Here is a 15,934-nt window from a genome sequence, read left to right on the forward strand (position 1 = left end):
ACCAGCCTCTGATACGAAGTTAGCCTTTCTAGGTACTGAAGGATTCGTTGCCATAGAAATTACCTGGCTACGGCAAGGGACCAGTTATCCCGAGTTCGCCAAAATGTACTTCGCTAACTCCTCAAACCAGCTACGTACAGCTACGTAGTATAGGGCTTTGGTTGGTTAATAAGAGAGGAAGGAGAGGCCATGAATTCTTCAGAAAACAACAAGTAGAAGAAGAGAGAAAGCCCCAACAAGCATTTAAGAAGAGGGTGACAGACAGAGATGTGAGTTTAGACTGTGTTAAATGACTGTAAATGGCACAATGGCTGTAAAATATAGAAAATAAGCCACAATTTGTTGACGTTGTTTACAATGACACGGTTAGGCAGGTGGATTGTGTCATGTTGGATAGGGGTCTGTCAATATTCAGGTGCCAAATTACTGTTAAGTGACGATTGTAGCGCATGTTATTTACTCATTTCAGCCTCTTTTGGTCCTACAGTGGAAGACATTAGCATATAAGAATATTTTCATTTTCCTTGGTACCTACAGTACACCCACAGCAAATAAAAAGCCAGTAGCAACATGTATTTGTATTTTTATTTTGGCATTTCTTTGTTTGCATTTATATTAAGCAAAGTGCATCTTATTTTATTTTTTTCTCATCAACACATTGCACAATACATAAATAATGATGCATATAAAACGTCTTCATATTTACAAGTAATAATATATTTATATATAACATAAAATACATTTTTCGCTTTTTATTTCACTTTAATTCAATCTTAGAGTAATTTGTCATATTAAACAAGTTCATTGGGGTTTTGTTTGTCTCTTCTTTTTTCTTTAAACATCTTTATTTTTATTTATTTTTAAACCGCTGTCTTCTGGGGCGGAAAAAAGCATAAGTAAGGAAGTCCGTGTCCTCGGTTCACTCCTCGGGAGAGGAAGGTTAATCCATTACTGCTATCGGTTGTTGAATATAACCTCCAACCAACAGGGGCAGCTACTAATAAACTGTCTTGTGTAGCACTGGCCCCAGCCCTTCACAAAGCTGATCTGTACAGTAAACCCAGTCCTCGGCTGCTGTGTGAACTCGTGATCATTAGGCCTCTGCAGGCTGTCTGCCTTCTCAAAGTCAAAGGCCTTAATGGAGAAGCCGGGGAACACTTTATGCACCAGTAAAGTCCGCGAGTCGGGATTGTCCAGTGTGGCCGACTTGATAAAGATGGGGTAGCAGCTGCGGTTGTACACCCACACCCCGTCGTCCTCGCGACTCAGCTGGATGCCGTAGCCGATCTTGGTCCGCACCATTTGAACTAGCGGGCTCTTGTTGTCGGAGCTGAGCTGGCCCAGGCAGAAGCCGTTCCCCTGAGGTAGGTCATAGAAGATGTCCAAGGAAGGCTCCTGGACCGAGTAGAGGCGCCCCACGCGTGTCTTCTCCTCCCAGTACGCAACCACACACCAGTGGGATCTGTCGCCCGACTCCTGGAGAGCTTGGGAATCTATAAGAGGAGAGAAAGAGAGAGGATGGTTACGCCACTGGACTGAAGACACAACATTTGAAAAATATCATATTTTACTCATTTAAAATGAGTAATTCATAAGGGAAGATGATCGGGACAGATGAGGATAGAGGGATACAAGGCGAGATGAGGGTAGAAGATAGAGGGGAAGCAGACTGGCCAAGATTGACTTCCATTAGTGAGTCAACAGGAAAACAAATCTGGCTTTTAACCAGCATGGTGATGCAGTGGCTGAGAGCTGGGAGAGCAATTCTTATCAACAACTACTCAATAAAAGTAATGATACAAGGGACATAAAAGACACAACAAAACTGTTTTACAACTTCCAACTCTGACTTAAAAACGGTAGACATTTCACAATATGTGCAACTACAAAGCCCTATGAGTCAAAAGTACAATCAATATCACAGTGCACGAAGGAAAAAATGTTACTTCGGCTGCCAAATACCGCTCGTTGCATCCTTCATTTCACAATAATCATCCAAGAAAACAGTACCGGAATTTCTGGAATTCGCACAAGAAAAGCAACCAACCAAAGCACCAGGACACACGCACGCGCGCGCGCGCGTACACACACACACAGCCATCCGAACCCTGTTTATACAAGCCTTAATGGTTATCTTCGGTCTGGAGCCTTGTATTTTCCTTACAGGCCAACTAACAATGTGCTGGCGTCAAGAGGATGGTAAATCTGTCCTAATCATTGTTTTATGGCCGTTCCCTCATTCTACCAGAGGAAATTATAAGTAATAGGTTTAATATCCAAGAGAGGGGAACCATGAAGAAATTTGGCCTATCTTTGAAAGGCAGTATAAAACCATGCTAGGACAAGGGCTGCGTCTTGAATGTCACCCTATTCCCTTTATAGTGCACTACTTTTGGTAGTGAACTATAGGGAATAGGGTGCCATTTGGGAGGCAGCCTATGAGAGCTGCTCTCCCCTCCACTCTGCGCATAGGAATGGGTTTGATTAAAGGAGAGCGAGGGGGCCAATAAAACACACAGCAACGAGAAGCAGCCGTGACTCAAAAGTACAAGTCTTCATTCCCAAGTACAGCAGCACAGCACACGGGGTAAAGACGTTCCTTTCCGAGGAAAACTAAGTGGTCTTAGGTACAGAAAAAGCTGTACGTGGACAACAACGGCAGCTATGTGACCTGGTTGAACAGCTACGCCTCTCAGAAGGTCTAGAGTCGCCCCCCCCCCCCCGAGCATAAAGAGTGTATCGTTCAGCTCTGGTTTCCCTCCGACCCCCTTAGCGTGCCTCCCGTCTCTATCCCCATCCCTGCCTCCATATCTCTATCCCACAGAAACCCGACTCCTAAGCAGGGGAGGGGGGATTCAGCCAGGCGGAGAGGGAGAGGGAGCAAAGGAAAAAGTGGGAGCGCTTTTTTCTCTCTCGCACAACTTTACTTTTGCATCTCAGCTTCCTCCCAGTTCCTATACCACCGTGGCCTAATTACAAACAGACCTATAAAGTATAAACGGCAGAGGACTGACGGTAAACTATTTACACAGATACACACATTCAGCAGTTATGCAGTGTTGTAGCCTATCCTCTGAGAAAGTCAGACATTCAATGGTTAAAAGTTAACTAGGAAAAAGAACAAAAATCTGGAACAGAGCCCCCTCACAGTCATTTTGCACCCCCCCCCCCCCCCCAATCCTTTCATCTTTCTGGGCCGGCAGAGTGTACCCAGTCATTTGGGCAGCAACCCCTTCAGAGGAACCAGAGCCGAAGCAGAGCAGAGAGAACTCTACAGTTATGTTAAGTATCTTAAGCTGCATCCCAAATGACACCCTATTCCCTACACAGTGCCCTACTTTTGACCAAAGCCCTGGTCAAAAGTAGTGCGCTATGTGGGGAAAAGTGTGCCATTTTGGACACATGCACAGTCTGGTCTGGCCTCCTCCGGCTGCTCTGCTATACTACAGGCCTGCTATTAACTCAGCATCTAGGCTGCGACTGAAATGGCACCCTTTTCACTACTTTTTACAAGGGTCCATTGGGGTCTGGTCAAAAGTAGGTACTATATAGGATACTATATAGGACAGGGTGCTCCAACCCTGTTCCTGGAGAGCTACCGCCCTGTAGGTGTTCAATCCAATCCTAGTTCTAACTAACCTGATTCAGCTTATCAACAAGATACTTATTAGAACTAGGGTTGGAGTGAAAACCTACAGGATGGTAGCTCTACAGGAACAGGGTTGGAGTGAAAACCTACAGGATGGTAGCTCTACAGGAACAGGGTTGGAGTGACAACCTACAGGACGGTAGCTCTCCGGGAACAGGGTTGGAGTGACAACCTACAGGACGGTAGCTCTCCGGGAACAGGGTTGGAGTGAAAACCTACAGGACGGTAGCTGTCCGGGAACAGGGTTGGAGTGAAAACCTACAGGACGGTAGCTCTACGGGAACAGGGTTGGAGTGAAAACCTACAGGACGGTAGCTCTCCGGGAACAGGGTTGGAGTTAAAACCTACAGGAGGGTATCTCTCCAGGAACAGGGTTGGAGTGAAAACCTACAGGACGGTAGCTCTCCGGGAACAGGGTTGGAGTGAAAACCAACAGGACGGTAGCTCTCCGGGAACAGGGCTGGAGTGAAAACCTACAAGACGGTAGCTCTCCGGGAACAGGGTTGGAGTGAAAACCTACAGGCCGGTAGCTCTCCGGGAACAGGGTTGGAGTGACAACCTACAGGACGGTAGCTCTACGGCAGGGGTGTCAAAGTCAAATGGACGGAGGGCCAAATAAAAAATTTAGCTACAAGCCGAGGGCCGGACTGTTCGAATGTTCATTGAAAAATTTTTAAATGACGCATATAGTCTAGTGAACCTAATTGAACCTACTGAAAACCTAACAAATATATTCCAATATGATCAGATAAATAAAGCAATATTTTCTTATGGCTCTGTCAGTAATCTTTAATTTTCAACAGACACAAAAGACAAATTTCCTTTATATAAAAATCCCCATAACATGAACATTAAATGAAAGAAACCGGTATTCAAGGCACCATCAGTAGCCTATATTTTCTATTTTAGCAAAAGTGGGCTAAATTTACTTCAAAGAAAAAAACAATAATAGCAATTTTCTATCATCCACTCAACTGAAATATTTTTAAAATATAATTGGATTGAAATACAATAAAATAAAGTGCAAAAATCTATTAATCAAAAACAACACTTTGTTTAAGGAGAAGTAACATGCAGTGAAAACAAATATTAAACTTTAACTTTTAAACTTGAACTGAGTAAAAACTCTAAATATGTGATTGCACAGTAATGTTCACTTGTTTGAGGTTGAGGGTGATACTTGGTGGTGTCCCATCTTTTCCACAAGTTCATCAATGTTCGGGGTAAGGCTCTGAGCTGAGGAAATCCTCAGAATTGAGTGGAGGTGTTCAGCAGTAAGTCGACTTCTGTGTGATGTTTTGTTCAGGTTCATCAAAGAAAACAGTTGTTCACACAGGTATGTGCTGCCAAACATAGACAACGTTTGAGCAGCCTGGATGCGCAGCTGGGGCATTGTGTCGGGGAGGAAACGGGCGAACTCCGCAGCACCCACTGCCGCATATTTTGCCCTCAGTGCATCATTGCATTGGAGGTCAATCAACTCCATTTGGAGGTTTGGTGGTGAGCTTTCCACGTCAACAGCAAATGGGTTACCGAGCAGTTCCAACCTGCTTTTTTGTGCTTCAAAGTCAGCAAATCGGCGTCGAAAGTCAGCGGCAAGCATACCTATTTTATCAGCCAACTGTGCGCTCGGGAACGCACTGGTAGAGAGCTTCTCTTTCATGGTCTGGCAGCTGGGAAAGTGGCTCAAATTTTCTTTCCGCATCTGCGTCTCCCACAGAGTCAGTTTGGTTTTAAATGCCTTCACTGTACTGTACATATCAGAGATGACATGATCCCGACCCTGCAGCTGCAAGTTCATTGCATTCAGATGACTCGTAATGTCACACAGAAAAGCCATTTCACACAGAAACATTTCGTCTCGGAGTTGTGTTGTGTCTTTCCCTTTGCTGTCCAAGAACAGACAAATCTCCTCACGAAGCTCGAAACATCTTTGAAGCACCTTTCCCTGGCTTAGCCATCGCACCTCTGTGTGATAAGGCAAATCACCATGCTCCGTTTCTAACTCCGTCAGAAATGCCTTGAACTGGCGGTGATTCAAACCTTTGGCTCTGATAAAGTTAACTGTGCGCGTGATGATGCTCATTACATGCTCCATTTTCAAGGCTTTACCGCACAACGCTTCCTGGTGTATGATACAATGATAAGCTGTCAGCTCACCTGTCGCGTTTTCCTCTTGCATCTTTTCCCGTATCTTCGCCACCAGTCCGCTCCTGTGTCCACACATCGCAGGTGCTCCGTCGGTTGTCAAACCCACGAGTTTTTCCCAAGGCAGCTCCATCTCATTTACACATCTTGACACCTCTTCATACAAATCATGCCCCGTAGTTGTGCCATGCATAGGACGTAAAGCCAAAAACTCCTCTGTCACGCTTAGGCTGGAGTCCACTCCGCGGATGAAAATTGACAACTGGGCAATGTCAGAAATGTCGGTGCTCTCATCCACAGCCAAGGAATATGCAATGAAATCTTTTCCCTTTTTCACAAGCTGCTCTTTTAGATTGATGGACAACTGGTCTACTCTCTCGGCAATGGTGTTTCTGCTCAGACTCACATTTAAAAAGAGTTGCCTTTTTTCTGGGCAAACTTCGTCACAAACTTTAATCATGCAGTTTTTGATGAAATCCCCCTCCGTAAATGGCCGGGCTGATTTAGCGATCTCTTCTGCCAAAATAAAACTGGCCTTGACAGCAGCCTGGCCTTGTGATTTGGCTTTTTTGAACAGAGCCTGTCGAGATTTGAGGCCTCGTTTTAATTCCTCTGCCTTTTGTAGCCTTTGTTCCATGTCCATATTCTTGTTTTTGTCCGCGTGTTTCGTTTCATAATGTCGTCTCAGATTATACTCTTTCAGTACCGCCACACTTTCTCCACACAGAAGACACACAGGTTTTCCAGCTACCTCCGTGAACATATACTCCGACTCCCACCTTGTTTGAAACCCCCGGTTCTCAGTGTCCACCTTCCGTTTTGCCATTTTTGATGGGTATCTGAAAGTTAATTTTACTGTGATGCTGACGACTGCTGTGCCAATAAATATTGAAATGAAGCAGCCTACTGCTCGGTGCGTCACCGTTGCATTGTGGGAAATGTAGTATTGGTGCGTGTAAAAGATCTGCGGGCTGCCGGCTTGCTGCGGTCTGCGGGCCGGTTCTAATAATAAATCAAGATCATCCCAGGGGCCGTAAAAAACCTTCTCGCGGGCCGGATGTGGCCCGCGGGCCTTGACTCTGACATATGTGCTCTACGGGAACAGGGTTGGAGTGAAAACCTACAGGACGGTAGCTCTCCGGGAACAGGGCTGGAGTGCCTTGAGATAGGGAATAGGGTACCATTTCGGACACAGTTCCAGACCTCATTAAGAACTAGTGGGGGGAAAAAAGGGAAAAGACAACAGTAGGGAGGGGAATTCATTTCTTCCATAAAATATCGGGCTGATCATGGGCCGAGGGGAATTCATTGTAAATCCACCTAGCTAGCTCCCCAGCTATTAGGAACAAAGTTAGTATTTACATTTGATCAACAAAAAAAACATTCCTCAAACCGACTGAAGAGAAAAGAGGCATAAAAGGTGAGGAGGCCGCTATTGTCTGTCTGTCTGTCTGTCTGTCTGTCTGTCTGTCTGTCTGTCTGTCTGTCTGTCTGTCTGTCTGTCTGTCTGTGTGTGTGTGTGTGTGTGTGTGTGTGTGCGCTCGTTCGTGTGTGCCATCTTAACCTGTTGGGGATGGGGGCGCTGTTTAGACTATTTATGCTAACTTGGCTAATTTTTGAAACGGCTTCCCACAAAATCCTTGATCGTACAATATGCATATTATTATTATTATTGGATAGAAAACAGTCTATAGTTTCTATAGGAGTTGAAATTTTGTCTCTAAGTGGAACAGAGCCCATTCTACAGCAATTTCCCTGACATGGAGTCAGATTTGAGAAATGTTGGCCACTCTTCTGAACTCAGTTAAAAGGGCACTGTCATTGCTATGACTATACGGACACTTCTTACGTCTTCCCCTGGATGCCTTTACGTGATGACGATTCCAATGGGGTCGATTGCGCGTTCACAGGCCCTATAAATTAAAAAACCCTGTAGTTAGCAAGTCTTTCCTTGCTGCGTAACGCGCGTGCTGGACACCGACCCGCTCCTGTTCCAAGCGTTAGTTTAGCCTGTTATATTTCTCCGGTCATCTTTTCACTCGTTATAGGAGTTAAAAACATCATAAGGTAGTTAATTTAAAGCGTTTTATAGCAATTTATATCCGTTTAGTGCGATTTTGGGACATTTACTTTTGCAACGATGTGAAAAGTTGGGCACGCTTTTCAGTTCATCCCGAACGCAGTTGACATTTCCACATGGCAAGAGGACAGCTTTCCACCAAAAGACGATTTCTCCCAAGAAAGGATCCTTTGCCCAAGATACTGATGGAAGAACAGCTCAAGGTAGGACATTTTTATTATGATAAATCGTGTTTCTGTCGAAACATTTTAGTGGCTTCGGACGCCATGTTTTTTGACGTAGCTTCGCTTGGCGCAAACTGTATTGAAAAGTAAGGATAAATTAAAAAATGTAATAACGCAATTGTATTAACTTCTTGCAACTATAGGGGGTGCTGTTCCGCATTAGCATATTTGGGTCTCCAAATTAAACTGCCTCGTGCTAAATTCTTGATCGTACAATATGCATATTATTGTTATTATTGGATAGAAAACAGTCTATAGTTTCTATAGGAGTTGAAATTTTGTCTCTGAGTGGTACAGAACAATTTTTACAGCACTTTTCATGACAGGGTTCAGATTTCAGAAATTTTTACCTCTGATCTGGGGTCTGTTTATAAGGCCACAGTGAATGCTATGAAGAAACCGACACTGCCTACGTCTTCCTCTGGGTGTCTGTACGTCATCACGTTTTCAATGAAATCGATGGGACGTTCACAGCCATTATAAATGACCAAAATGTACAGAGACCGCCCTTTCTCAACGTGCGCCTCAAGCGTGAAGGCCATCGGACCTGTCTCGTTCCAAATCGTTTTCTAACCAGCTATATTTCTCCGGTCATGTTTTCAGTCGTTATAGTTGTTAAAAACATCAGAATGTAGTTAATTTTAACCGTTTTATAGCAATTTATATCCGTTTAGTGCGATTCTGAGGAATTTATTTGTCGTGCACTTTCTAGCTTTGGGAACGTTTCGCGGTCTCGGTCGTTGTTAGTGGACATTTCGAAGGACAGAGGACATCTATCGACCAAAAGACGTTTATAACATAGAAAGGATACATTGCCCAAGAATATGATGGAAGATCAGCTCAAAGTAAGCAATATTTAATATGATAAACCGTGTTTCTGTCGAAATATTTTAAACGCATACATCGCCATTTTGTTTGGTATAGCTTCACTTGGCCAACCCTGTATTGAAAAGTAAGGATAATTTTAAAAATGTAAATCAGCGGTTGCATTAAGAACTAATTTGTCTTTCGATTCCTGTCAACCCTGTATTTTTTAGTCAAGTATATGATTAGCTTTTAATTAAACTAGATCACTCTGATAGATGACGTCAGACATATTGAGGCTTGATTTCCTAGTATTTTTATTGTGTAACCACGGTTTTGTATGGCTAAATATGCACCTTTTCGAACAAACTGTATATGTATGTTGTAAAATGATGTTACAGGAGTGTCATCGGAAGAATTCTGAGAAGGTTAGTGAAAAAATTAATATCTTTTGGCGGTGATTACGTTATAGCGCTCTTTGGCTGGAATCGATGCTCTGGTAACGTTTTCACATGTAGTATGCTAACTTATCGATTTATTGTGTTTTCGCTGTAAAACGCTTAGAAAATCTGAAATATTGTCTGGAATCACAAGATCTGGGTCTTTCCATTGCTATGCTTTGTCTATTCTTATGAAATGTTTTATGATGAGTAAATTGGTCATACACGTTGCTCTATCTAGTAATTCTAGTCGATTTGCGATGGTCGGTGCAATTGTAAACTGTGATTTCTACCTGAAATATGCACTTTTTTCTAACAAAAACTATCCTATACCATGAATATGTTATCAGACTGTCATCTGAAGAGGTTTTTTCTTGGTTAGTGGATATCAATATCTTAGTTGAGCCGAATTGGTGATAGCACCTGAAGGAGTAAGAAACTGATGGAGTTAGAATAGTGGTGTATTTTGCTAACGTGTTTAGCTAATAGATTTACATATTTTGTCTTCCCTGTAAAACATTTTAAAAATCTGAAATGGTGGCTTTATTCACAAGATCTGTATCTTTCATCTGGTGTCTTGGACTTGTGATTTAATGATATTTAGATGCTACTATCTACTTCTGAAGCTATGCTATCTATGCTAATCAGTGTGTGGGGGGTGGGGGGTGATCCCGGATCCGGGGTTGAGGTTCTAGAAAGGTTAAGAATTAAATTGTCTATCAATCCCTGTCCACCCTATATTTTTTAGTCACGTTTATGAGTATTTATGTATAAGAGTAGATCACTGTCTAAGTGGCGCAAGGACTTTTTCTTTACCAGCTTGTCTACATTTCACATTGTCTAACCATGATTTTGGTGGCTAAATATAAACATTTTCGATCAAACTGTATATGCATGTTGTAATGTGATGTTACAGGAGTGTCATCGGAAGAATTCTGAGAAGGTTAGTGAAAAAATTAATATCTTTTGGCGATGTTGACTTTTATCGCTCACTTTGGCTAGAATCAATGCTGGGCTGCTAATTGCTATGTGCTAAGCTAATATAACGATTTATTGTGTTTTCGCTGTAAGACACTTAGAAAATCTGAAATATTGTCTGTATTCACAGGATCTGTGTCTTTCGATTCGTGTATGCTGTGTATTTTTACGAAATGTTTGATGATTAGTAGTTAGGTAAACACGTTGCTCATTGTAATTATTCTAGTCCATTTGTGACGGTGGGTGCAATTGTAAACTATGCCATCTACCTGAAATATGCACTTTTTTCTAACAAAACCTATCCCATACCATAAATATGTTATCAGACTGTCATCTAATGAGTTTTTTTGTTGGTTAGGGGCTATAAATATCTTAGTTTAGCCGAATTGGTGATGGCTACTGGTGTTGGTGGACAAATAAAAGATGGTGGATTATGCTAATGTGTTTTTAGGTAATAGATGTACATCTTTACATATTGTGTCTTCCCTGTAAAACATTTTAAAAATCGGAAATGTTGACTGGATTCACAAGATCTGTGTCTTTCATTAGCTGTATTGGACTTTAATGTGTGAAAGTTAAATATTTTAAAAAAATATTTTTTTTGAATTCCGCGGCACTGGTTTTTCAGTGGGGGGGGGGGAGGGGTGCCGCTAGCGCCACGCTGATCCTAGACAGGTTATAGGCCTCAAAGTTAATATTCTCATTGTTCCTTGGATGTGAGTGACTCGAGGCAAAGCTCTTAGAGCACACCTGTGGGCTGTGCTCTCTACTCTTCCCTGCACACCCCACACTAACCCCCCCCCTTCCTTTCCTCTGTGTTTTTTATTCCTGAGAGAGAGAGAGGAGAGAGAGAAAGAGGAGAGAGAGAGAAAGAGGAGAGAGAGAGAAAGAGGAGAGAGCGAGAGAGAGAAGAGAGAGAGAGAAAGAGGAGAGAGAGCGAGAGAGAGAGAGAGCGAGAGAGAGAGAGAGAGAGAGCGAGAGAGAAAGAGGAAGCGAGAGAGAGAGAGAGAAAGAGGAGAGAGAGAGAAAGAGGAAGCGAGAGAGAGAGAGAAAGAGGAGAGAGAGAGAGAAAGAGGAAGAGAGAGAGAGAGAGAGACTGGGCTGGCTGGCGTCGGAGGTCATTACACGGCTGCTTGCCTGAGCCTGTCATCACAGCCTGAAACCACTGAGGTATTCATCACACAACTACAGAGACAGAGGTAGGGAGGGACTAGAGAGAGAGAGAGATACATAAAAGAGCCCCTACTCCTGCAGTTCTGTGTCCTCCTCAAACACACACACACACACACACACTCTTTACAAGTGAGCCCACACTTCACAGTCCTTCCGCCAAAGAAATACAATTACAACACTATTATCTATCGCTGTGCCTGCTGTCACTGCCTGCGGTGACAGTCTGTCCAGCTATGTATGTGTCTGTCCAGCTAACTTTCGGTCCCCAGGGGCATCAGTCGACACTACGTCGCCCTGCAGGGCCAGATACGTCCCTTCCATCCCTCCCGCTGTTTGGCCGTCTTCCGCTGCATTGCTGTGACGATGACGGTGGCAGCGCAGGACAGCCACCCTAACGACAGCATAGAATGCATTCTAAAGTGTTAGATAAGAGCATTACTGGCCTGAGGGCTGGAACACCGAGAGACAGGGAGAGGGACCCCAAGCCTCTAGTACACAGCCGTGACAAAGCTACGCCTAAACCCACCCAACACACACGGGTTACAACACAACTACGAAGCTACAGTGAACCACAACAGACTATTACAACACGGCTACTAAGCTACAGTTAACCATAACACAGCCGTGACAAAGTTACGGCTAAAAACCAACCAACTACCAAGCTACAGTTGACTGTAACAAGCCAGTTGTTAAACCACAAACACAGACTCGGTAGCAGTAAGACAGAGACGCTAAGGTTAGCAACACCATCTAGAGACAGTCTACAGTAATGATTAACCACTAAAACGGTGACAGCTAACACCCTTAACGGACTGTTGCGAGTTGCTACCGCAATACAAAAACATAGCTACGGCAGCGCAGTGACACTAAGGCTAACTGACTAACAGGGAGGACACATAAGCAGTTTGAAAGCCCACCTCCATCCCGCGACACACACACACACACACACACACACACACACACACACACACACACACACACACACACACACACACACACACACACACACACACACACACACACACACACACACACACACACACACACACACACACAGCCTAGTCCTGAGAGGAGTGTGTTCACAGCTTGTTCTGACAAACAGCGGGCTCACGCGAAATGAAACAGGAATGGCACACTGCACACTGAGAGACCTGGCTGCCATGAGCCTCGCAGAGTTCCTTAAAACACACCGGCCCTTTTCCCCTGGCATTTACATACCACTCACAACCAGGTTTTAAACACATTCAGAGTTCTCCCATGCGTTAGGAGCGTCTACTAACACAAGAGCAAAACTATGGACCTCCAGCAGAGTGTGTGTGTGTGTGTGTGTGTGTGTGTGTGTGTGTGTGTGTGTGTGTGTGTGTGTGTGTGTGTGTGTGTGTGTGTGTGTGAGAGAAAGAATGCGGAGGGCCTCAGCCCTCTCTCTCTCAGCTCTCTCCCATGGGGCTGGGGCTGTGGCTGTCTCCCCGTGTTGCAGGCTACGTCTAATTCCCCTGACTGTCCGTCTGTCAGGCGCTGTGGCACAGTGGCTGTAGTGCCGTCTATATGTATGTGCAGCCAGGGTTTATTCCTCTCTAGAGGGGAGGCAGACAGGCAGGCAGGAAAACAAACACACACACACACACAGGGAGAGAGTCAGAGAGGGCCTGCCGTCAGCATGACCACAGAGAGGCAGATGAATTACAGCCCTGAGCTCCGGGCCGGTGGCAGCCCTCCTTCTTCCATCTCTCCGTCTCCCTCCTTTCCTCCCTCCTTCTTCCAGACTGTAGGACAGGCTCCGCTCTGCCTTTCTCTGCTCTGGGCCCAGGAGGGACATTCCAAACCCAGCCAACACCAGAGCACTGTTTCCACTTACTCTCCCTCCCTCTTTTTCTCTCTCTCTCTCTCTCACTCTCGCTCTCTCGGCTTTCTTCTTCCCTCCTACTGCAGTGGAGCAGAGTACAGCGCCCTCCTTTTCATCTCTCTCTCTCTCTGTGCACGCTGTTTTTGTTTGTCGTAGGCTGGCGTCATTTCAAACGGGGGTCGGTCTGAAGGGTACAGAGTGGAACACAGAGAGGAACAGAGGGGGGAGCAGGGCACGTTACCCCCCCCCCCCCCCCTTCTACCCCGCCACTCCACTCTAACCAAAATAAACGATATACTCTCAAAGACAAATGACGTGTCCCAAATGACAACCTATTACCTATATAGCAAAGTAGTGCACTGTACAGGGAAGTAGGGTGCCATTTGGGACACGGACAAATACTTGCGTGGCTGTCTCAAGTCCCCCCTCCTATCTACATGAAGATTACTAGGCTGGGCTGCTGCCATCTGCTCCAAGGATCTTTGTTTGGCCTGTTTTCTGAGCCAGCCCCTGTTCTTATAGACTCAGGTAGATGGTCTACAATAATGTCAATACATACTCCGGCTAGCTAATGGAGTTGCTTTAACCCCCCCCCCCCCCCCCCCAAAAAGCAGACAAAACTAAAATGATATCACAGTTGTATATTTATCTTACACTAAAAAGGCAAGATTACAAGCTAGTAGAGGGAAGCTCTCCCTTTCACAACTTTGAAAGAAGCGTGTTCTTTCGGTGCTCCAACAGTGTGTAACATCTAGCTCCATTCCACAGGGAAGAAGACTTCGACCCTCACCCCCCTGTGGATTACCCTTCTAATTGCTCCTCGCTTTTACAGCCCACGGTAGCCAGCTGTAGCTGAGACTTTTGGGCAGCGGAGGAAGAGACGAGGGGAAGAGAGAGTGAGGAGGGGGAGGGGAGGAGGGAGAGACTGGAGACAGCGAGCACAGCAGACTGGAAAAGTTAACGATTAATCCTGTCTGACTCCACACTCCGATCATTACTATTTCTGGCTGTCTACACAAACACACACACACACTGTGAGACACACACGCGTGCATGCACGCACACACAATCAAACACCTGAGGCGCACACACACACACCGACTCGATACGGGTACCCTGTGTATATAGCAAAGTTATCGTTACTCATTGTGTATTTATTCCTCGTGTTATTATTTTTCAATTATTTCAATTTTTTCTCTCTCTGCATTGGTGGGAAGGGCCCGTAACTAATCATTCCACTGTTAGTCCACACCTGTTGTTTACGACGCACGTGACAAATACAATTTGGTTTGAGGCGTATACAAACACACACACGCCACAGGAGGCTGCTGAGGGGAGGACGGCTCATAATAAATGGCAGAAATGGAGGGAATGGAACGAACCGTGCGGAAACCATGTGTTTGATACATCTGATACAATTCCACTGATTTCGCTCTCGCCATTACCACGAGCGCATACTCTCCAAATACGGTGCCGCCAACCACCTGGGACGCACAGAAGCATTTTGTCATTTTTTCCCACTTGCTGTTTAACCTTCAGGTGTGAGTACACACTATCAACATCGGTAAATACGGAGAAGACACCTGAGAATGAGTTCTTGTTTAGCCTTTCTCTCTCTCTCTCTCTCTCTCTCTCTCTCTCTCTCGACACGGAGGGAGGAGGCGTCTTTGTCTCTCAGTCAGGCGGTCATAGCCTCAACACCCTGCTCCGCCTGGGGCAAGTCTATTCCAGGGGTCACAGGTCATGACAATACATTCATATCTGCGTTCTCCTCTTTTCTGTTGCCTGCCTGTCTGGTTGCCTGGCCTCCTCTTCCTCCGTTTGACTACAGCTGAACTGACTTTAACGAAAGGAAGGGGCTGCATACTTCGTCAATCTTAAAACGATCTAGTAGGCTGGTACGTATAGATTTCTGAACACACACACACACACACACACACACGAGACCTTTTAGGTCCTATAGTTCTTATAACGCTGGCTTTGTTCTAGGTCTTGTGCAAATATACAAAACAATGTATCGTCACAATACACAAGTGCTCAACTATCCTGACTAGGGGAGACATTCAGTGCTTGAGAGGTGGAATCACGTCGGTACAGTACAGTCACTGGAGCGAATGGCCCAGCTAGCCGGCTGACATAATTATAGGACCATAACTTAATAATAATAATTCAGAGGCTCGGCTAGATCCAAGAAGAATATGGTTCTCACACTCGCAGGCCAGAAGACAGGCCAAACACACACGCAGACACGCTCACACACACACACACGCTCACACACACACACACACGCTCACACACACACACACACACACACAGACACACACACACACACACACAGACACAGACACGCGCACAGACACTCGGTGGAAGCTCTCGGGCGGATCCAGGGCGGGGCATGCAGAGTTATTACCCTTCTATAAATGTTATCTTTTTCCTGAGGCATCCAGCCCCTCTGACAGCAGCAACATCTCAAGAGGCATTCCCTCCCCAGCAATTAGCCAGTCTAAACACAACAGAGGAGGACGGGAGAGGAGAGGACTGGCTCTACTGACCTAGGGCTGGGGAGAGAGAGAGGTAAAGAGAAGAGAGAAGAGA

The 15,934-nt window shown here is 45.1% G+C and overlaps 1 protein-coding gene across 2 annotated transcripts in view; it reads right to left on the bottom strand.

Moving 5' to 3' along the window:
• Positions 1–566: 566 nt before the first annotated feature.
• Positions 567–15,934, bottom strand: part of LOC139543581 (mothers against decapentaplegic homolog 7-like) — a 29,721-nt gene continuing 14,353 nt past the window's right edge. For both annotated transcript variants that reach the window (XM_071349794.1, XM_071349795.1), the window contains exon 4: positions 567–1,493. In XM_071349794.1, the coding sequence (XP_071205895.1) occupies positions 955–1,493 (539 nt within the window). In that variant the 3' untranslated portion in view covers positions 567–954. The remainder of the gene's footprint in view (positions 1,494–15,934) is intronic.

This window comes from Salvelinus alpinus, chromosome 18, assembly GCF_045679555.1.
Source record: "Salvelinus alpinus chromosome 18, SLU_Salpinus.1, whole genome shotgun sequence".
Classification (NCBI taxonomy): Eukaryota; Metazoa; Chordata; class Actinopteri; order Salmoniformes; family Salmonidae; genus Salvelinus; species Salvelinus alpinus.